This window comes from Oncorhynchus keta, chromosome 35 (assembly GCF_023373465.1).
Source record: "Oncorhynchus keta strain PuntledgeMale-10-30-2019 chromosome 35, Oket_V2, whole genome shotgun sequence".
Classification (NCBI taxonomy): Eukaryota; Metazoa; Chordata; class Actinopteri; order Salmoniformes; family Salmonidae; genus Oncorhynchus; species Oncorhynchus keta.
This window is the reverse complement of record NC_068455.1, coordinates 70,247,158-70,268,242: the sequence shown is the minus strand read 5'-3', so window position 1 is coordinate 70,268,242 and position 21,085 is coordinate 70,247,158. Positions and strand designations below refer to the sequence as shown.

The 21,085-nt window shown below is 45.1% G+C and overlaps 3 protein-coding genes across 3 annotated transcripts in view; 2 read left to right on the top strand and 1 right to left on the bottom strand.

The window, feature by feature from the left end:
- LOC118367991 (proteoglycan 3-like) overlaps nucleotides 1-21,085 on the bottom strand; it is a 150,989-nt gene that overhangs the window by 69,335 nt on the left and 60,569 nt on the right. The window lies entirely within an intron of this gene.
- Nucleotides 4,814-13,824, top strand: LOC118368962 (zinc finger protein RFP-like). Its single transcript, XM_035753466.2, has 9 exons — nucleotides 4,814-4,940; nucleotides 6,222-6,460; nucleotides 6,547-6,933; nucleotides 10,291-10,386; nucleotides 11,353-11,586; nucleotides 11,735-11,882; nucleotides 12,010-12,036; nucleotides 12,228-12,412; nucleotides 12,588-13,824. Exons 2-9 carry the CDS (start codon nucleotides 6,224-6,226, stop codon nucleotides 13,053-13,055), a joined length of 1,782 nt encoding a protein of 593 aa, XP_035609359.1. The 5' UTR covers nucleotides 4,814-4,940; nucleotides 6,222-6,223; the 3' UTR covers nucleotides 13,056-13,824.
- The window catches only part of LOC127916151 (cerebellin-1-like), a 17,528-nt gene continuing 9,930 nt past the window's right edge, over nucleotides 13,488-21,085 (top strand). Inside the window, exon 1 of the mRNA XM_052497506.1 lies at nucleotides 13,488-13,613. The gene's annotated coding sequence lies outside the window, so the exon portion shown is untranslated. The remainder of the gene's footprint in view (nucleotides 13,614-21,085) is intronic.

Here is a 21,085-nt window from a genome sequence, read left to right as displayed (position 1 = left end):
TGTCACCGGAAGCTCTGGACTGGGTACTGTCGCCGTAAGCCCTGGACTGGGTACTGTCTCCGGAAGCTCTGGACTGGGTACTGTCGCCGGAAGCTCTGGACTGGGTACTGTCTCCGGAAGCTCTGGACTGGGTACTGTCGCCGGAAGCTCTGGACTATGGAAGTCCACTGGAAGCCTGATGCGTTGTTCTGGAACTGTTGGTACCGGGCTGAGGACACGCACCTCAGGGCGAGTGCGGGGAAGAGGCACAGGCCGTACTGGACTGTGGAAGTACACCGGAGGCTTGATGCGTGGTGCCGGAACTGGTGGTACCGGGCTGGGGACACGCACTTCAGGGCGAGTGCAGGAAGGAGGCACAGGACACACTGGGCCGTGGAGACGCATTGGAGATCTGGAACGTAGAGCTGGCTCAATGCGTCCTGCCTGGATGTTTTTGTATTGTTCGTGTTTTTTTCTTCAATAAACATGTATGGAAATGACCGCGCTGCATTTTGGTCCGACTCTCCTTCTACAGACGAACGCCGTTACAGAATCACCCACCACAACTGGACCAAGTGGCGTGTCAACAGGCAGCGACAGCAGAAGCAGCGAAAGGAGGAACGGACATGGGAGGATGAATTGTTCGGAGAAGGACCCTGGGATCAGCCTGGAGAATATCGCCGCCCCAAAGAAGAATTGGAGGAGTCAGACCTGAGCCAACTCTCCCTGTTTATCGTGAGGAGCCAAGGAGGAGACCAGAACCAGAGCCGGTGTTAGAGGTGAGTGAAGCAGAGACTGTGAAGGAGTTGGGGGGAAATTGTTGGGGGGAAATTGGAGGAGAGAGTAATGAGGGAGTTGCTAGTTTGGTGCTTTAGGTACGATATTCGTCCGACGGAGCGTGTCGGGGATTTGATGGCACCTGGGTCAGCGCTCCATACTCGTCCTGAGGTGCGTGTTAGTCGGCTGGTGAAAATTGTGCCAGCCTCACGCACTAGGCCTCCTGTGTACCTACCTAGCCTTGCACGTCCTGTGCCAGCCCTGCTCTCAAGCTCTCCAGTACATCTTCACGGTCTGGTCCATCCTGTGCCACCTTCACACACCAGTCTTCAGGTGGCAGCTCCCCGCACCAGGCTTCCTGTGCGTGTCCTCGGGCCAGTACCACCAGTTCCAGCACCACGCACCAGGCCTTCAGTGCGCCTCGCCTGTTCAGCGCAGCCAGAGCCTTTCTCCTCTCCAGTGCTGTCGGAGTCTCCCACGTGTTTAGCGCTGCCGGGGCCTCCCGCCTGTTCAGCGCAGCCAGAGCTTTCCTCCTCTCCTGCGCTGCCGGAGTCTCCTGCCTGTTCAGCGCAGCCAGAGCTGCCAACCTGCATGGAGCAGCCTGAGCTGCTAGCCTGCATGGAGCAGCCTGAGCCGCCAGCCTGCATGGAGCAGCCTGAGCTGCCAGCCTGCATGGAGCAGCCAGAGCTGTAAGTTTGCATGGAGCAGCCAGAGCTGTCAGTCTGCATGGAGCAGCCAGAGCTGTCAGTCTGCATGGAGCAGCCAGAGCTGTCAGTCTGCATGGTGCAGCCAGGGCTGTCAGTCTGCATTGTGCAGCCAGGGCTGCCAGTCTGCATGGAGCAGCCAGATCTGCCAGTCAGCCAGACTCTTCCAGACCTGCCAGTCAGCCAGACTCTTCCAGATCTGCCAGTCAGCCAGACTCTTCCAGATCTGCCAGTCAGCCAGACTCTTCCAGACCTGCCAGTCAGCCAGACTCTTCCAGATCTGCCAGTCAGCCAGACTCTTCCAGATCTGCCAGTCAGCCAGACTCTTCCAGACCTGCCAGTCAACCAGACTCTTCCAGATCTGCCAGTCAGCCAGACTCTTCTAGATCCGCCAGTCAGCCAGGATCGGACGGATCCAACTACCTGCCTGAGCTTCCTCTCAGTACTGGGCTTCCTCTCAGTACTGGGCTTCCCCTCAGTACTGAGCTTCCCCTCAGTGCCGAGCTTCCCCTCAGTGCCGAGCTTCCCCTCAGTCCCGAGCTTCCCCTCAGTCCCGAGCTTCCCCTCAGTCCCGAGCTGCCCCTCAGTCCAGTGGGGTCCTTGGTGAGGGTTATTAGGCCAAGGTCGGCGGCGAGGGTCGCCAATCAAAGGACGCGTTACAGGGGGACTAAGACTTGGTTGGAGTGGGGTCCACGTCCCGAGCCGGAGCCGCCACCGTGGACAGACGCCCACCCGGACCCTCCCCTATGGGTTTAGGTGTGCGGCCGGGAGTCCGCACCTTGGGGGGGGGGGTGGGGTTCTGTCACGCCTTGGTCTTAGTATTTTGTGTTTTCTTTATTTATTTGGTCAGGCCAGGGTGTGACATGGGTTTATTTTGTGGTGTGTTTTTGTATTGGGGTTTAATAGGTATTGGGATTGTGGTTGAGTAGGGTTGTCTAGCATAGTCTATGGTTGCCTGAGGCGGTTCTCAATCAGAGTCAGGTGATTCTCGTTGTCTCTGATCGGGAACCATATTTAGGTAGCCTGGGTTTCACTGTGTGTTTGTGGGTGATTGTTCCTGTCTCTGTGTTTGTAGTCACCAGATAGGCTGTATAGGTTTTCACATTCCGTTTGTTGTTTTTGTATTGTTCGTGTTTTTTTCTTCAATAAACATGTATGGAAATGACCACGCTGCATTTTGGTCCGACTCTCCTTCTACAGACGAACGCCGTTACAGCTGATCACATACAGTGCATTCCGAACGTATTCAGACCCCTTGACTTTTTCCACATTTTGTTACATTACAGCCTTATTCTAGCATGGATTGGAAAAATATCCTCATTAATCTACACACAATACCCCATAATGACAAAGCCAAAACAGGTTTTTTGAATTGTTTGCTAATTTATATATTTTTTTAAATACAGAAATACCTTATTTACAAAAGTATTCAGTCCCTTTGCTATCAGACTTTAAATTAATCTCAGGTCCAGTTTCCATTGATCATCCTGGAGATGTTTCTACAACGTGATTGGAGTCCACCTCTGGTAAATTAAATTCATTGGACATGATTTGGAAAGGTACACACCTGTGTTTATAAGTGCATGTCAGCGCAAAAACAAGGCCATGAGGTCGAAGGAATTGTCCGTAGAACTCCGAGACAGGATTGTGCCGTGGCACAGATCTGGGGAAGTGTACCAAAAAATATCTGCAGCATAGAAGGCCCCAAAGAACGCAGTGGCCTCCATCATTCTTAAATGGAAGAAGACTGGAACAAACAAGACTCTTCCTAGAGCTGGCCTTCCAGCAAAACTGAGCAATCGGTGGAGAAGGGCCTTGGTCAGGGAGGTGACCAAGAACCCAATGGTCACTCTGAGATAGCTCCAGAGTTCCTCTGTGGAGATGGGAGCACCTTCCAGAAGGACAACCCTTTCTGCAGCACTCCACCAATCAGGCCTTTATGGTAGAGTGGGCAGATGGAAACCACTCCTCAGTAAAAGGCACATTACATCCCACTTGGAGTTTGCCAAAAGGTACCTAAAGGACTCTGAACATGGGAAACAATAATCCCTGGTCTGATGTAAACAAAATTGAACTCTTTAGCCTGAATGCCAAGCATAATTTCTGGAGAAAACCTGACAACATTCCTATGGTGAAGCATGGTGGTGGCAGCATCATGCTGTGGGGATGTTCAGCGGCAGGTACTGGGAGATTAGTCAGGATCGAGCGAAAGATGAACGGAGCAAAGTACAGAGAGTTCCTTCATGAAAACCTGCTCCAGAGCACTCAGGAACTCAGACTGGGGCGAATATTCACCTTCCAACAGGACAACGACCCTAAACACACAGCCAAGACAACGCAGGAGTGGCTTCAGGACAAGTCTCTGAATGTCCTTGAGTTTCCCAGCCAGAGCCCCGACTTGAACCCGATCTAGCATCTCTGGAGAGAACTAAAAACAACTGTGCAGCGACACTCCTGACAGAGCCTGAGAGTATCTGCAAAGAAGAATGGGAGAAACACCCCAAAAGCAGATGTGCCAAGCTTGTAGCGTCATACCCAAGAAGACTGGAGGCTGTAATCGCTGCTTCAACAAAGTCCTGAGTAAAGGTTCTGAATACGTATGTTTGTCCCGAATGCACTGTATGTGACTTATAAACCTTTGGCTTTTATATACTAACTTTAGATATATTCTGACATATTGTGTGAACTGTGTCATTTTAGTCTGTTATTAATGTGTGTTAAGGTAAATTATTGATTTGCTAAGATTTATTTGACAATTTAAAAACACAATACAACAACACATGTGGACACAATGCGATTAAAATCATTAAGGATAACACACAAAAGGTTTTTTAAATGTATTATTGTTATTTTTATTGTGGTCCAAAAAGTATCAGTTGTATTTACATTTTGTCCCTCTTGGTTTTTAAATAATTATAATGATTTAAGTACATTCATTAAGAAAATGTAATTACACATTTAAAAAAATGCTGGAATTGGTGTTGATCATTGTAATTTAGAAGCTAATTCTAATAAAGGATGACAACTTCACTTGTGATTGTTTTTGTTTCTATATCAACACATACTTTAACGTTAACTCTCACCCAGAACAGCGAGGACAAAGGTGGGTGGGGTTTAGAAGGTCACCGTTTTTAATTCTAATAAAGGATGACTATTTCAATTGTGACCGTTTTTTTTGTTGCTTCTATAGCAATATATACATTAAGGACAGCTCCTACCAGAGCAGTGAGGGTTTAGGTATGTTTGAACATCTTCGTACATATGCAGGAAACATACAAAATACAGTTAAAAAATGTGCAGATGTGGGTGGGGTTAAGGTGACTGTCTATTCTCTGATGGGATAGGTGTGGTTGAATATCACCATGTCTCCACCTATGACAGGAAGAGCTCACTTGTATCTCAACACACTGAACACACCTGAGTTGAATAGGACCGGACAAAACACTTTTTTTCTGCCGACCTAGTTCTGATTACTCACAGGTGAGTCACATCAATGAAGATATTATTATTATATATATTATAAGATAATGACCATTATGTAAATAACTTTAATTATGTAGCCTTGATTTGACCAAGTCTTGAAGCTTGAAGCTGATAACTTTCAAGCAATTTTATTCATTGCACAATTATATCACAATTAAATCATATATTCTTTGTGCAATCCAATCCTCTGAAACAGATGTGGTATAGAAATATGTATATACTCATTCTTGAAAGAGATTGACTTGTTATGAAGCATGCTACACTCGCTGAAATTATACAAAACTCATACATTAGACTGTTTGTATTTCCTGCACCTGCTCAGCAGCATTTCATTGTCGGTAACATGTAAAAAAATATATATAATAATAATTAACACAAGAATAGAATAATTATTGAGCAATTTCATAGGGCGTGATCCAAACACCTGAGTCACTGTAGGAGAAAACTAGGGACAAGTACATTCCCGTCATGTGACAATGAGCAACTGGTTTGTTTTGTTTTTCTGACGTTAGAGATTGTGTGCTACCAAACCCGTTTATGGTTTGACACTAACCTCGTGGAGAAGCAGGCTTCCCTAAACAGGCGTGACAACGACGTGATTTTGGAGGCAACATGAGACTATGATGACACAAATGTCAGCTGCAGCTTTTCAGAAAATGTTCCTGTCAGGTTCATTTGGTTGTTGTTTAGTAGTCACAGAAGAACACATCTTATGCAAATAAAGAAACTGGTTCAGGTCCAGGTTCATTTAACATAATTGTATATATGCAAAAAGATACATAAAAGGTGATGTAACAGACAAAAATCTTGTTTACTTGGTTCCTGGTTCCTGTAACTTTCTCCAAGGGCATGGCCTTCATTTGTATAAAAGTATCTGCTTTGTTTCACATTACTCTCCCTTGACTTCTTTCCCTCCGTCCTTGGGATAATCAAACACACTAAATTAAATTCCAAGCTTTTAGGATTCCTGTACATAAAGGGACACGGCACTACTTTTAAACATTCATTCTCCAGCACCATACCAGTGTCTACCAGTGGTGGCACTTTACATGGGGAGGATAGTCTCATAGTAATGGCTGCAAAGGAATCAATGGAATGGTCTCAAACACATCACCTGGTTTCCATGTATTTGATACCCTTCAATTAGTTCCATTCCATTCATTATTATGAGCCCTTCTCCCCTCACCAGCCTCCTCTGGTGTCTACATTTGTGAAAATATGTATGATGAGAAGTGGTGAAGTGCTCTGTTAAAAACAGTCAATTCTGTCTTGTTGAAGGCATGGCTTCCCTCATGTCTGAGGACCAGTTTCTGTGCTGTATCTGCCTGGACATCTTCACCAACCCCGTGTCCATCCCGTGTGGTCATAACTTCTGCCTGACCTGTATCAAAAGCTACTGGGACACCCGGGAGCGCTTCGAGTGCCCCCTCTGCAAGGAGAGCTTCCGCCGTCGGCCAGAGCTACGCATCAATCACGTTTTTAAGGACATCACTGAGCACTTCCAGAGGTCCCTAAAGGTGATGTATGGCATATATTAGGTGTATATATTATACTATTATAATATAATATTTATATGATTATTTATATGATATATATTATAAAGGTCAAAGCCCAGCAGGCAGATGAAGGCGATTATCAAGACATAGGAGTATTAGCGTCACAGTGTTCACCAGGGCTCGGTTCTGAGCCAGATGCAGTTTCCTGCGATGTCTGTACCGGGACGAAGCAGAGAGCTGTTAAGTCCTGTCTGGTGTGTCAGGGGTCGTACTGCAAGAACCACCTGGGGCCTCACCAGAGAGAGCCGGCCCTCCAGAGGCACAGGCTGACGGACCCAGCAACCTTCGCCACGCGAGGCCTGTGCCGGAAGCACGAGAGGCCCCTGGAGCTGTTCTGTAGGATGGACCAGACACCGGTGTGTGTGAGATGCAATGATACTGACCACAAGGGCCACAACACTATCCCAATGGAGAGAGAGAGCAAGAAGATGAGGGTAAGTTGAACATGTCCTACATAGGGAAGCATAACACAAAGTACCAGTCATAAGTTTGGGCACGCCTACTCATTCAAGGGTTTTTCTTTATTTTTACTATTTTCTACATTGTAGAATAATAGTGAAGACATCAACACTATGAAATAACACATATGGAATTATGGTAAGCAAAAAAGTGTTCAACAAATCCAAATATATTTTATATTTGAGATTCTTCAAAGTGGCCACCCTTTTACCTTGATGACAGCTTTGCACACTCTTGGCATTCTCTCAACCAGCTTCACCTGGAATGCTTTTCCAACAGTCTTGAAGGAGTTCCCACATATGCTGAGCACTGTTGGTAGGTTTTTCTTCACTTTGCGGTCCAACTCATCCCAAACCATCTCAATTGGGTTGAGGTCGGCTGTTTGTGGAGGCCAGGTCATCTGATGCAGCACTCCATCACTTTCCTTCTTGGTCAAATAGTCCTTATACAGCCTGGAGGTATGTTGGTTCATTGTCTTGTTGAAAAACAAATGATAGTCCCACTAAACGCAAACCAGATGGGATGGCCTATCACTGAAGAATGCTGTGGTAGCCATACTGTTTAAGTGTGCCTTGAATTCTAAATAAATCACTGACAGTGTCACCGGGAAAGCACCACCACACCATCACACCTCCTCCTCTATGCCTCACGGTGGAAGTCACACACGCAGAGATCATCCATTCACCTACTCTGTGTCTCACAGTCACACAGTGGTTGGAACCAAAAATCTCAAATTTAGACTCATCAGACCAAAGGACAGATTTACACAGGTCTAATGTCCGTTGCTCATGTTTCTTGGCCCAAGCAAATCTCTTCTTCTTATTGATGTACTTTAGTACTGGTTTCTTTTGTTAGGTTCAATTCTCAGAGTAAAACCTGAACGGATATTTATGAAAGCGTAACCAAGTTTATTCTGCCCAGAGGGTCAATACAGCTGCATTCAGACAACACATGTTTCCACCACCAAAAGTATATATATATATATATATATATTCCAATTTAGTTACTCATCCTTCTCTCCAATCCTTGCATCTGTTATGGTCCCACAGGAAGATGAAGTGATAGGATAATAAACCATTGTTTCTCCCTTAAGAGTATCTGACCTGACCTCAACCCTCTTGAGGCCAAATCCAAAGATCTCCACCCGTATCCCCTATAGCAATCCTGTGACTTCCTGTGACCCAACACATTCCAAAGCCATCTGGTTCCTACAGATAACCATTAACTTCTGATGTAAAACCAGTCTCTTTCACTTCCTTAGACACTATACTTCCGAGTATAACAATGTTCCAAGTTTAACCCAGAATCTAACACTTTGCAGCAATTCGACCATGAAGGCCTAATTCACAGTGTCCTCTGAACAGTTGATGCTGAGATGTGTGAACTCTGTGAAGCATTTATTTAGGCTGCAATTTATGAGGCTAGTAACTCTACTGAACTTATCGAATGAAATCAAATTGTATTAGTCACATGTGCCGAATACAGCAAGTGAAATGATTACTTACAAGTCCCTAACAAACAATGCAGTTTAAAAAATATGGATAAGAATAAAAATAAAAGGAATAAGTAAATAAAGAGCAGCAGTAAAATAACAATAGACTATATACAGGGGGTATCGGTACAGAGTAAATGTGTAGAAGTTGTTTAGAATCCTCTTGGACCTAGACTTGGCGCTCCGGTACTGCTTGCCGAGCGGTAGCAGAGAGAACAGTCTATGACTAGGGTAGCTGGAGTCTTTGACACTTTTCAAGGCCTTCCTCTGACACCGCCTGGTATAGAGGTCCTGGATGGCAGGAATCTTTGCCCCAGTGATGTATTGGGCCATGCGCACTACCCTCTGTTGTGCCTGGCGGTCGGAGGCTGAGCAGTTGCCATACCAGGCAGTGATGCAACTTGTCAGGATGCTCTCGATGGTGCAGCTGTAGAACCTTTTGAGGATCTGAGGACTCATGCCAAATCTTTTCAGTCTCCTGAAGGGGAATAGGTTTTGTCATGCCCTCTTCACGACTGTCTTGGTGTGCTTGGACAATGTTAGTTTGTTTTTGATGTGGACACCAAGGAACTTGAAGTTCTCAACCTGCTCCACTAAAGCCCATCGATGAGAATGGGGGCGTGCTCGGGCCTCCTTTTCCTGTAGTCCTCAATCATCTCCTTTGTCTTGATTACGTTGAGGGAGTGGTTGTTGTCCTGGCACTACACGGTCAGGTCTGTGACCTCCTCCCTATAGGCTGTCTCATCATTGTCAGTGATCACTGTTGTGTCATCTGCAAACCTAATGATGGTGTTGGAGGCGTTCCTAGCCATGCAGTCATGAGTGAACAGGGAGTATAAGAGGGGACTGAACACGCACCCCTGAGGGGCCCCTGTGTTGAGGATCAGCAGGGCGAATGTATTGTTACCTACCCTTACCACCTGGGGAAGGCCCGTCAGGAAGTCCATGATCCAGTTGCTGAGGGAGATTTTAAGTCCCAGGGTCCATAGCTTGTTGATTATCCTCTGAGGCAGAGGTAACTCTGGGTCTTCCTTTCCTGTGGTGGTCCTCGTGAGAGCCAGTTTCATCATAGCACTTGATGGTTTTTGCGACTCTACTTGAAGAAACTTTCAAAGTTCCTGAAATGTTCCGGATTGATTGACCTTCATGTCTTAAAGTCATGATGGACTGTCATTTCTCTTTGCTTGTTTGAGCTTTTATTGCTGTAATATAGACTTAGTATTTTACCAAATAGGGCTATATTCTGTATACCACCCCTACCTTGTCACGACACAAATGATTGGCACAAACTCATTAAGAAGGAAAGAAATTCCACAAATGTACTTTTAATAAGGCACACCTGTTAATTGAAATGCATTCCAGGTGACTACCTCATGATGCTGGTTGAGAGTAGAATGTAGAACATAGTATAAATAAAGAAAAACCCTTGAATGAATAGGTGTGTCCAAACTTTTGACTACTACTGTAAAATAAGCCTTACATATTATATTTAATCAAAAACGCCTGTGGGGGTATGGTGTATGGCCAAAATACCACGGCTAAGGCCATTCTTTGGCAAGACGCAACTCAGAGTGCCTGGATACAGCCCTTAGTCGTGGTGTATTGGCCATATACCACAACCCCATGAGGTGCATTTTTGCTATTATAAATTGCTTAACGATGTAATTAGAGCAGTAAAAATACCTATTTTGTCATACCCTTGGTCAGCCAATCAGCATTCAGGGTTTGAACCACCTAGTTCATAATAAAAAATAATGCCTGCAGGCTTTAAATATAGTGTTACCAAATTGTGTCTTGTATCAAAGTTTTGCAGACCAGTCCTACAGTTTTTTCTTCACAGACTCAGATGAAGAAGACTGAAGGAGATCTGTTGAAGATGGTTCAGGACAGACTGAGGAAGATGGATGAGATCAAACACTCAGTGGAGCTCAGCAAAGTGAGTTCTTAGGATAAGCATCCTGACTGTTGGGGGGTACCCCAAGGCTCAACTCTGGGTCTTCTGAATTTGTAATATTTCAAACTGTTTTTAAAGGAGCTACATGTATTTGCATTGTAATTTAAGAAAATGTCAATAATACATCTGCAGTAATAGTGGAATGATAGTGTTTCACAATATTTTTTCAACCAAAAATTATTTTGGGCCAACACAAAATTCTAAAATATACACTCTCTATTTGACAACAAATGCCAGACTTGCTTCTGTTCTCAAGATGGGAAAATTTCACCCTCCCTCTCTTACATCGGCATCACTAAAAGGTGTAGTCATCTCCGCCACAAGTACAACGAACAATGGAAGACTGGGGCAAGCGGCCAATGTAGAAATCACTCTGTCATTTCCTGGTTGCTAGAATTTGGCACTCTTCACTCAATTTCAGTTTAGGTGAGAACACAAGGACTAAATAATGTAGGCAATCATTATAGTATCTAAATCACTGTGAAATATATTTTCCATAACCAAAAATATTGTTTTTATGCTTGTTTGAAATTAAAGTAGTCTCCACCATGGTTCATGCTATTTGGGATCCTTGCGATATCGGATAGCACTAACCTCTCCACTTTGTTGCGGGGAAATTGAATGCAGGGGAGGTGGAAGATTTGTTTATATCCAGCTGAAGAATTGTTGCAAGTCACCTAGCTTCCACATGGGTGAAACATTCTACATGTAGCACCTTTAAAACCTCTTAAGGATCGGACACTTTGTCAGTAGAGTGAGTTCTTATGATAAGCATCCTGACTGTTATTGTTTTCATCTATGTGGTGTACTCCAGGGGTCAACTCTGGGTCCTCTGCAGTTTTATTTAATCAATATGTTTGTTTTTTATGAATATACATTAGCAAGACAATTCATTCAAAACCATTGCCTTTAATATTAAATTATTTTTTCCTTTGTTTGGTCTTGTAGATAAGTGCTGAAAAGGAGATTGAGGGCAGTGTACTAGTCTATAGCAAACTGGTGTGCTCCATCAAGAGAAGCCAGGCTGAGCTCATCGAGGTGATTGAGAAGAAGCAGAAAGCAGCAGAGAGGCGCGCTGAAGGGCTCATCAATGAGCTGGAGCGGGAAATCATTGAACTACAGAGAAGAAGCACTGAGCTGGAGCAGCTCTCACACACAGAGGACCAGCTCCACTTCCTACAGGTCAATGTCATTTATCTTAATACTGACACATTGATATAACATGTGATGTTGTACAATGACCCTGCCTTTCTTAATTTCCACTCTGAGGGGATAAATACATTTGAATCTAATTTAATTCATTTTAATTGAATGTTATACTCTTTTGTAGAGTTTTCCCTCTCTCTCCACTCCTCCACCCACCAAGGACTGGTCTGAGATCAGTGTATACTCCGATCTATGTGTGGATACTGTGAGGGCTGCTATGTCTCAGCTTGTGGACACCTGCAGAGACTTTGAAAATAGATTATGTGAAGCGGGTTAGTATATTTACTGCTGTAATATATATTAAGCATATATTATATGCTATATTCACTCATGTTGTAACTAGGGCAACAAGGTTTTTATTGCATTTTTATTGTTAATACTTATTCATTCTTATTCCAGAGCTGAGGAGAACCCAGCAATATGCAGGTGAGTCAATGCTTGTGTGTGTAAATGAATGAATGAATCATTTAATCAGTCAGTAAATTAGCCAATCAATCAATTAATCAATTGATACATTATTGTGTAAATAAGATTCCATTGAAATATCATATTTCAAAACATACATATCTTACATTTAACTTACATAACTTACGTACAATAACTTTGACCTTCCACAGTGAACGTCACTCTGGATCCAGTCACAGCCGCCTCGTGGCTCGTCCTGTCCTCCGACGGGAAGCAGGTGAGTCTGGGATACCAGCAGAACCACTCCCTTCCTGCTGACCCTCGGAGGTTTGACTCCTGCGTCTGTGTGCTGGGAAAGCAAGGCTTTGCCACCGGGAGGCACTACTGGGTAGTCCAGGTAGGTGATGATTTAAAAAGCAAACTAATCTAAAGTAACCAACATGAGCTTTGGCGCAACCAAAAATACTATGAATGTTATATGAGAATAGGCATGACTCTCCCTCTCAACATTAAAGTGCAGGGAGAAGAAACATTTTAAATTGAACTGCTGTCTGTCTACCCCTGCTCTTCAGGTGGGCGACAAGACAGACTGGGATGTGGGCGTGGCTAAAGAGTCTGTCAACAGGAAGGGGAGTGTCACGGTGAGGCCGGACCAAGGCTACTGGGCTGTGTGCCGGAGGAAAGGCAGCCATCTTAGCGCATGTGCCGGGCCATCTGTCCCCCTTCACCTGAGAAAGAAGCCGCGGAAGGTTGGGGTGTTTGTGGATTTCGAGGAGGGATTGGTCTCCTTTTACAATATGGAGGCGAAGGCTCATATTTATAGTTACAGGGGATGCGGCTTCACTGAGACACTGTATCCGTATTTTAACCCCTGTCTCCATGACGACGGGAAGAACACTGCCCCATTGGTTATCTGTTCTGTGGAAGGGGAGGCGGGGCCTATACAGGAAGTTGTGAGGTCTAATATCCCGCCCGCGGCTCTGGCGTTGGCTGGGAGGAGCCGTCAATCATCTGTTGGCTCTGTTTCGCAACACTTCTGAGGCTGTTATCTGACAAGGGACTTTGAGAGATACTTCTGAAAAATACTACCTGTGTTGATGGACAGAACCAATGACATAAGCATAAGAGTTAAATTATGATTTTGTATCCAGATTTGGTAGAATTGATTCTTATATTTCATAGCTTAATGCGCAATCTCACCTTGAGATTGTTTTCTTACTAGCTGTCTACATTTTGAGGAGAAACAAAGAAATGAGAGGATAGAGAGAAAAGGGAGGAGTGTAGAACAGGTAGGCGGTTGCGGGCAAAACAAAACAGTCGTTGTATGTGATGCTCGTGTATGTGATATGATTAAATGTCTGTTTGAACACAGGGGTTCCCTGGGAGAGAAAGAGAGCAGGGTTAGAAAGAGGGAAAGGAGGGAGAGGAAAGGAGGGAGAGAGACAGAGAGGTGTGAGAGAGCGAGAGGGTGGGGTGTAGAGAGCATGTGAGAGTGAGAGAATGCTTGACAGGGAGGGAAAAGTGAGAGAAAAGAAACAGAAAAAGGAGTAACTTCCTCGTTGCTACATGAAAACATAGAAATACAATTTATTGCAAAGGTAAGATTTAAGATTTAGATTTCAACTGTTGTAACATTTTAATTCCCAATGTTGTATCCTTAATTTGATCAAAATTGGTAATGTGGGAGAAATGTTTTTGAAGACATTATTGTTATGATCATAATAGCATATTTCTGTCACTTTACTGCTCTGTTTGATTAACATCTTTATGTAATAAACTCACTTTGTGAATAAAGAGACTTTTCCCCTAGCCTTCTCTAGGATTGTACATTTGTATGTTTTTAAACAATGTACTTCTATGGTGGAGTCAGATAAAGTCACCCAGATATTATCTTTACAATCCATTAAGTTCCAAGGACATTACTAATATAGACCAGTGGATGCAGTTTAGTGCAATTCCATATATACATGAATATATGGAATTGCCGACATGCTTGAATACACGCACAATTGTGTGTGCGGCACTATACTGTGTGTGTGTGTGCGCGCATGTGCGCATTGTGACGGCCCTGAATTTTTCTGAACCGTCTCAGTGCAGCTCCTTCCAATAGGGCGCTTTCCCTTTAATTCCCATTAAATAGCCAGCATCAGCTGCACGAAAGTGGGGTTGTGATGGAGACGTGCATGAGGATGTGTTCAACCCTGAGTTCCGAAGCTTCTTATTCCGTTTGTTTTGTTGCCGTTAAACGTGTGTTTTGTAGCCTAAGAGAGTTTACCCAGGATCGGATCCACTCTTGCGTCCCTGGACTACACCTCTCCGTTCTTCGTGGCCTTTCTCCGCTGGAGATCTATTGGCGGATTGGATTGTCTGACTGACCGACTGACTACCACCTTTTTGTATACGGTATTTCATTTGTTTGGATGTGATGTATACTGTGATTTGTGTAGTTAGTGGTAGTTGAGGACTTAATTAAGAGTTGATCCGCTTTAAAGTTCTGTGGTAAAGTAATTGTTATATTGATTGTATGTTTAATAACTGGGTTTACGCTCCACGGAATGAACGGACAAACATCGCGTGACAAAAGTCACTTGAGTTCACTGAACTCCTTTACCGGGCAGGACTCTTTTAGGCCCGAGGTACAGGACATTTCTGGAGGAACCAGAACTCATTGTGATGTTATTATATGTGTGTGTGTAATCATTGTTGTTGCTAATACAACCCACGCAACAGAATATAGTTGTTTTTGAAGTTCTTTCCAATGTTTTAAGGGTTTATGAAAAGTTTATTTCCATCCTGACTTTTACATAAGTCCTTTGTATTGGTGTAGACTTGACGGACCAGATGGGACTCATTCCCACCCAAACTAAAAGGAGAAACCAATGTTTTCTCTGGTAGGCACAACCTACCTGGCACCCCTATAAATAATAACCTCAAGTCAAAACCGTTACATAAAAATGGCACCCCAGATGGGACAGCTCAACATTGAGAACTAACCAAAGCAAATATTTTGTGTGGAATTAAAACAATGGATTCACCCCAAGATAATGTGCTCATCCATGTCATACCTGTCAATGGGAATACACAGGGCCATTCTGACCATCAAGCTGACAATACAAATCATAATGTGAATGGAGATAATGGAGTTGATTTGGGCCAGAGCCCTGGGAATCTGAATGCTCGGCCTGAGCCACAGGCCACAGGAGGTCTAACCAGTTACTCACTTATTGACATGGATCTGTGTGGAAGTACTGAGCTAGTCCTCCCTCTGACACCCAACCTTCCTCCATTGTCTGGTTTATCTCCAGAGGTTGTAGTCTTACAACTTCAAGGTGACATCCTTGATATTCGTCGGACTCAACAACATCTCCAAACTCTTATCCACCATAAATTCAAATGTCTGAGGGAAGAGCAACAACAGAGTGCCATGGAATTCAGAAACTCACTGAGCACTCTAACCCACACGCTGACAGAGCTCAGTGAGAGTGGAAGACGGAAATGACTGGTGCCATGGACAGGCAGTTTGACTACCAACGAAACCAACTCACTGCCACTCTCCAATGGCGCCTGCAACATCACCACACTGAGGTCCTCAAGGACGTTAATTCTGTTTTTTCTCCCATGGTTAACACTGTAGACCACTTGCAGACAGAGCTCTCTAATTGTGTTAAAATGTTGGATGACGTGTCTGTGGACATGGCCTCCATTAGGCACAACTCCTTACACAGAGTTTCCCTGGTGTCCACTTCAGTTCAGACCACTGAGGGCCAAGCTGGCACCTCTGAACAGCCAAGACCAGGCCATGCTGCAGCCACCCCTTGCAGGATGCAATCCACCATGCATCCTGGTGTTCATTTTCATTGTCCGATAACGCCCTCCCCTCTACTTCCTCAATCCCTCCTAGCTCGTTTGTTCATGGTGATTTGAGTAGACGTCATGTGGGGGCGATGCCCATTAAATTGCAATTTCCCACCTTGGGAAAAAAAGATGACAGTCCTGATCCGCTAATGTATCTAGAAAGATGTCGTGACTTTCTTGCCCTCAATCCCCTGGCTGACGAAGAACTCCTTGCCACATTGAGGAATGTGTTGCATGGGACAGCTCGAGACTGGTGGGATGTGGCACGCCTCACCACTACCTCCTGGGCTGACTTTGAGGCCAAGTTTTCCTCTGCATTTCTATCTGAGGACTACACAGATGAATTGGCAGACAGAGTCAGAAATCGAGTACAAGGAGAGAAAGAGAGTATCCGTGACTTTGCATACGGTTACCACTCCCTGTGCAGAAGGTGGAAACCTGGCATTGAGGAGGAAGAGGTCATTAAATTGATCTTGAAGAACATCAACCCACTACTAGCCAGTCAACTCCGAGAACGAGTCACCACTGTCGATGGACTGGTTCGCTTGGGACAGCAGTTTGAGAAGGACAGAGAATGCCAACAGCAATATGACCAGAGAAAGAAACAGACACCCAAACAGTTACCCAAGACAGACCATCAACAACAGCCAGAGTCTCCAGCCAAGACCCTCTCATGTTTTGTTGAGATGTAGCCAAAAGGGACATTCTTCAGCTACATGTCCAAGACCGTATCAAGTAAACCCTTCCAGAAACCACAAATCACAACAGGCCAACACACCTAACTCTCTTCGCAGCAATGACCATCCTTCTCTGGGTGCTTTAACCAGAGCTGAAACCCCAAGAGTCACTGCCTACGCCCCCATCGACATCCCCTTCCTTTCAGTTAATACCGCACCAACTGGTGTTACCCCTGTCCATAGGCCCATGGACAGGAAGAGCCATCTTGGATACCGGGTCATCCTACACACTGCTCAATGAGAAACTGTGGAAGGAGGTTAACGGTCCACAATACAACTTGAAGCCGTGGACAGAAGGTCCACTCTATCTGGCTGATGGTGAGGCTAGACGACCACTTGGATGGAGTGAGGTAGAGTTCCGCCTGTGTAACCACTCCTATATGATTCCTTCTGTTATCCTACAAACCAGGAACCTTGCTTTTCCTGTCGTGTTGGGAATTGATTTCATGTACTTCAGTGGTGTCCAGATTGATATCGCACACAATTGCTACTGGTTTCCATACAATCCGAGCGAGAAGCATTTCTTCCAATCAGAAGCTATGAAGTTACATGATTGGGGTTCAAATGTGGCAGTCTTCTGCCATTGCTCCGGTACCACTAACCCTCGATAATCCTTCTGACGATCTCCTTTACAGGCTGTGAGAAGAGCTCAGCTGGAACAGCCAGAGGAGTTAAGGCTGTTGGAACAGCTGCAGAATAATGCTGATGTATGTACTTCAAAGCTGGGACGCACCAGGCTCCTGAAGCACAAAATATTCCTTACACAGGAAATGCCGATCAAGCAAAAGCCATATCGTTTGTCCCCAGCGAAGCTAATCATCCAAAAGGGACTCATAAATGATATGTTAACCCAAGATATAATAGAACGTTCCTCCTCTCCCTGGGCTGCTCCTGTTGTCCTCATCCCAAAAAAGACTGGTGGTCTTAGATTTTGTGTGGACTATAGGAAGACCAACAATGTTTCCCAGACTGATGCCTATCCTCTTCCCACCATCCATGAGATCCTGGAGTCATTGTCTGGCGCTGTTGTGTTCACTACCCTTGACCTCAATAGTGGTTATTGGCAGGTTGAGATGGACCAGGAAAGCAAGGACAAGACTGCGTTTGTCTGTGCCGAGGGCTTGTTTTCCTTTAAGGTGATGCCCTTGGATTAAAGAATGCCCCTGCCACTTTCCAAAGACTCATGGAGATTGCGTTAGGTGAGCTCAAAGGGAAGATCTGTTTCGTCTACCTGACGATATAATTATCTACTCAGAACAGAGAAAGACACTTTCAAGATCTTCAAGCAGTGTTGGACAAGCTAAGAGAAGCTGGTCTGACCTTAAATATGAAGAAGAGCAACTTCTGCCAAACCTCCCTGAAGTTCCTTGGCCATATTGTGTCTTTCGACGGCATTCATGTGGATCCTGAAAAGACAAAGGCTGTACAAGACTTTCTGTGCCAACCACACTCAAGGCCCTTCAACGGTTCCTTGGTATGGCTGGATGGTACCATCGGTTTGTGTCGAACTTCTCCCAGGTGGCAGAACCCTCAACGCGATGAAGCGAAAAGGAGCGAAATTCCAATGGACGGCAGAGTGCCAGACTTCCTTTGAAACCCTGAAACGACATCTCGTCACACCTCCCATTTTAGGTCATCCCAACTTTGATTGCCCTTTGTTGTTTACACTGATGCAAGTGATGTTGACTTGGTGCTGTCCTAGTCCAACAGACTGGACTTGGCACTGAAGAAGTGCTAGCGTTCGCCAGTCGGACATTGAATGGAGCAGAACGGAACTACTCCACAACAGAGCAAGAGTGCCTTGCAGTGGTCTGGGCTTTGGAAAAGTGGAGGTACTACTTGGAGGGAAGACACTTCACTGTGGTCACTGACCATTCCTCCCTTGTGTGGGTGTTCAAGACCAACAAACCAAGCACCAGACTCATAAGATGGGCTCTACGGTTGCAAGAGTTCACATTTGCAGTGGAATACAGGAAAGGAAAATACAACACTGTTCCAGATGCCTTGTCCAGAGCTCCTACTTGTGATAACGGTGGCCCTGATCTTACATGTGCTACTGTCCTGTCAAGCAGTCGAGACTCGCCCAAAACAGACTTTCCCATCTCTGATGAGGCCATATGGAAAGCTCAACAGGATGATCCAGAAGTACAGGCTTTGTACCAGACTATCCTGGAAGATGGAGAAAAGATGGTCAATCCTACCACAAAGCTGACCATCATTGAAGATAAAGTCTACCGAGTCGTACAACTACCTCACAGAACACTCTACCAAATGTACATACCGGACACTCTACGCCTACAACTGCTTCAACATTTCCATGAAGACCCATTAGCTGGTCATTTGGGCAGGTTCAAAACCTACAAGCGGTTGCAAGCGTTACTCTACTGGCCACATCTGAGCATGGATGTGAAGTCACACATCCGAAATTGTCAGGTTTGTCAAATGTACAAACCAGAAGGTAGAAAGCCTGCTGGCAAGTTGCAGCAAACGGTGGTTACCCGACCTTGGGAAATGTTAGGAGTGGATTTGATGGGTCCATTTCCTAGAAGCTCCAATCAGAATGTGTACATACTTGTTTTTGTTGATTACTATTCAAAGTGGGTGGAACTCTTTTCCCTGCGTCAGGCCACAGCAAGGACCGTCTCTAACATCCTTACGAAAGAGATCCTGACTCGCTGGGGAGTGCCTGATTACATCCTGTCTGATCGAGGTTCCCAATTTGTCTCTGATCTCTTTGAGGAGACCTGCCAAAGATGGAACCTGAGGCAGAAGTTGACCACGGCCTATCACCCACAGACCAATCTCACTGAGAGAGTAAATCGAACCTTGAAGACAATGATTGCTTCCTATGTAGGGACCCAGCACAAACACTGGGACAAGCACCTTCACGAGTTTCGATTTGCCCTGAATTCTGCTGTGCAAGAGTCCACTGGAGTCACACCTGCAGAGCTGAACCTAAGTCGTCCTCTCCGAGGACCCTTGGATATGGTGCTACAGCCCCAGCAGCTTACTCCAGACGCTGCTTGCTATGACCAGGTAGGCCATCTCCATGACTTGAGAGCTCTTGTCTCAAAGAACATGATCCAGGCTCGACTCAAGCAGAAGAGAAATTATGATAAGAACAGACGAGACATGCAGTTCCAGCTTCGTGATCGGGTGTGGCTTCGCTCTCATCCTTACTCGAAAGCTGAACAATTCTTCTCGGCCAAGCTCGCTCCTAAATGGCAAGGACCATATAGGATTGTGGAGCAGATGGGCCCTTTGAACTACCGAGTGGTGAAAGAGGACACAGGTGAAGATATGCGCATCGTCCATGTCTCACGCCTTAAGGCCTGTTACCCCCTCGGCTGAGGAATTGAGGCGATTGAGCGCCGCAAGGTCCTGGATATCTTTGAAGAGGATAGTGAGGATACTTTTCTCGGATTCCCAGACCCAGAAGTCTCGCACCTTAAGGCCTGTGACTCCTCAGCTGAGGAGCGTGAGCTCCAAAAAGTAATGAATATTTTTGTAGAGGAAAGTGATGAGGAGACCTTTCTCGGTTTCCCGACCAAGATGTGCCTTCCAGGGCAATGGTCGGCTTTTTCCAGGGGAGGGGTGTGTGACGGCCCTGAATTTTTCTGAACCGTCTCAGTGCAGCTCCTTCCAATAGGGCGCTTTCCCTTTAATTCTAATTAAATAGCCAGCATCAGCTGCACGAAAGTGGGGTTGTGATGGAGACGTGCATGAGGATGTGTTCAACCTCAGTTCCGAAGCTTTCTATTCCGTTTGTTTTGTTGCCGTTAAACGTGTGTTTTGTAGCCTAAGAGAGTTTACCCAGGATCGGATCCACTCTTTGCGTCCCTGGACTACACCTCTCCGTTCTTCGTGGCCTTTCTCCGCTGGAGATCTATTGGCGGATTGGATTGTCTGACTGACCGACTGACTACCACCTTTTTGTATACGGTATTTCATTTGTTTGGATGTGATGTATACTGTGATTTGTGTAGTTAGTGGTAGTTGAGGACTTAATTAAGAGTTGATCCGCTTTAAAGTTCTGTGGTAAAGTAATTGTTATATTGATTGTATGTTTAATACTGGGTTTACGCTCCACGGAATGAACGGACAAACATCGCGTGACAAAAGTCACTTGAGTTCACTGAACTCCTTTACCGGGCAGGACTCTTTTAGGCCCGAGGTACAGGACATTTCTGGAGGAACCAGAACTCATTGTGATATTATTATATGTGTGTGTGTAATCATTGTTGTTGCTAATACAACCCACGCAACAGAATATAGTTGTTTTTGAAGTTCTTTCAATGTTTTAAGGGTTTATGAAAAGTTTATTTCCATCCTGACTTTTACATAAGTCCTTTGTATTGGTGTAGACTTGACGGACCAGATGGGACTCATTCCCACCCAAACTAAAAAGGAGAAACCAATGTTTTCTCTGGTAGGCACAACCTACCTGGCACCCTATAAATAATAACCTCAAGTCAAAA

Bases quoted from the DNA above. Each gene is read 5' to 3' on its own strand.
- LOC118368962 (XM_035753466.2), top strand. From the start codon at position 6,224: ATGGCTTCCCTCATGTCTGAGGACCAGTTTCTGTGCTGTATCTGCCTG. The intron at 6,461-6,546 runs GTGATGTATGGC...TATATTATAAAG, and splicing joins ACTTCCAGAGGTCCCTAAAG to GTCAAAGCCCAGCAGGCAGA. The intron at 10,387-11,352 runs GTGAGTTCTTAG...TTGGTCTTGTAG, and splicing joins ACTCAGTGGAGCTCAGCAAA to ATAAGTGCTGAAAAGGAGAT.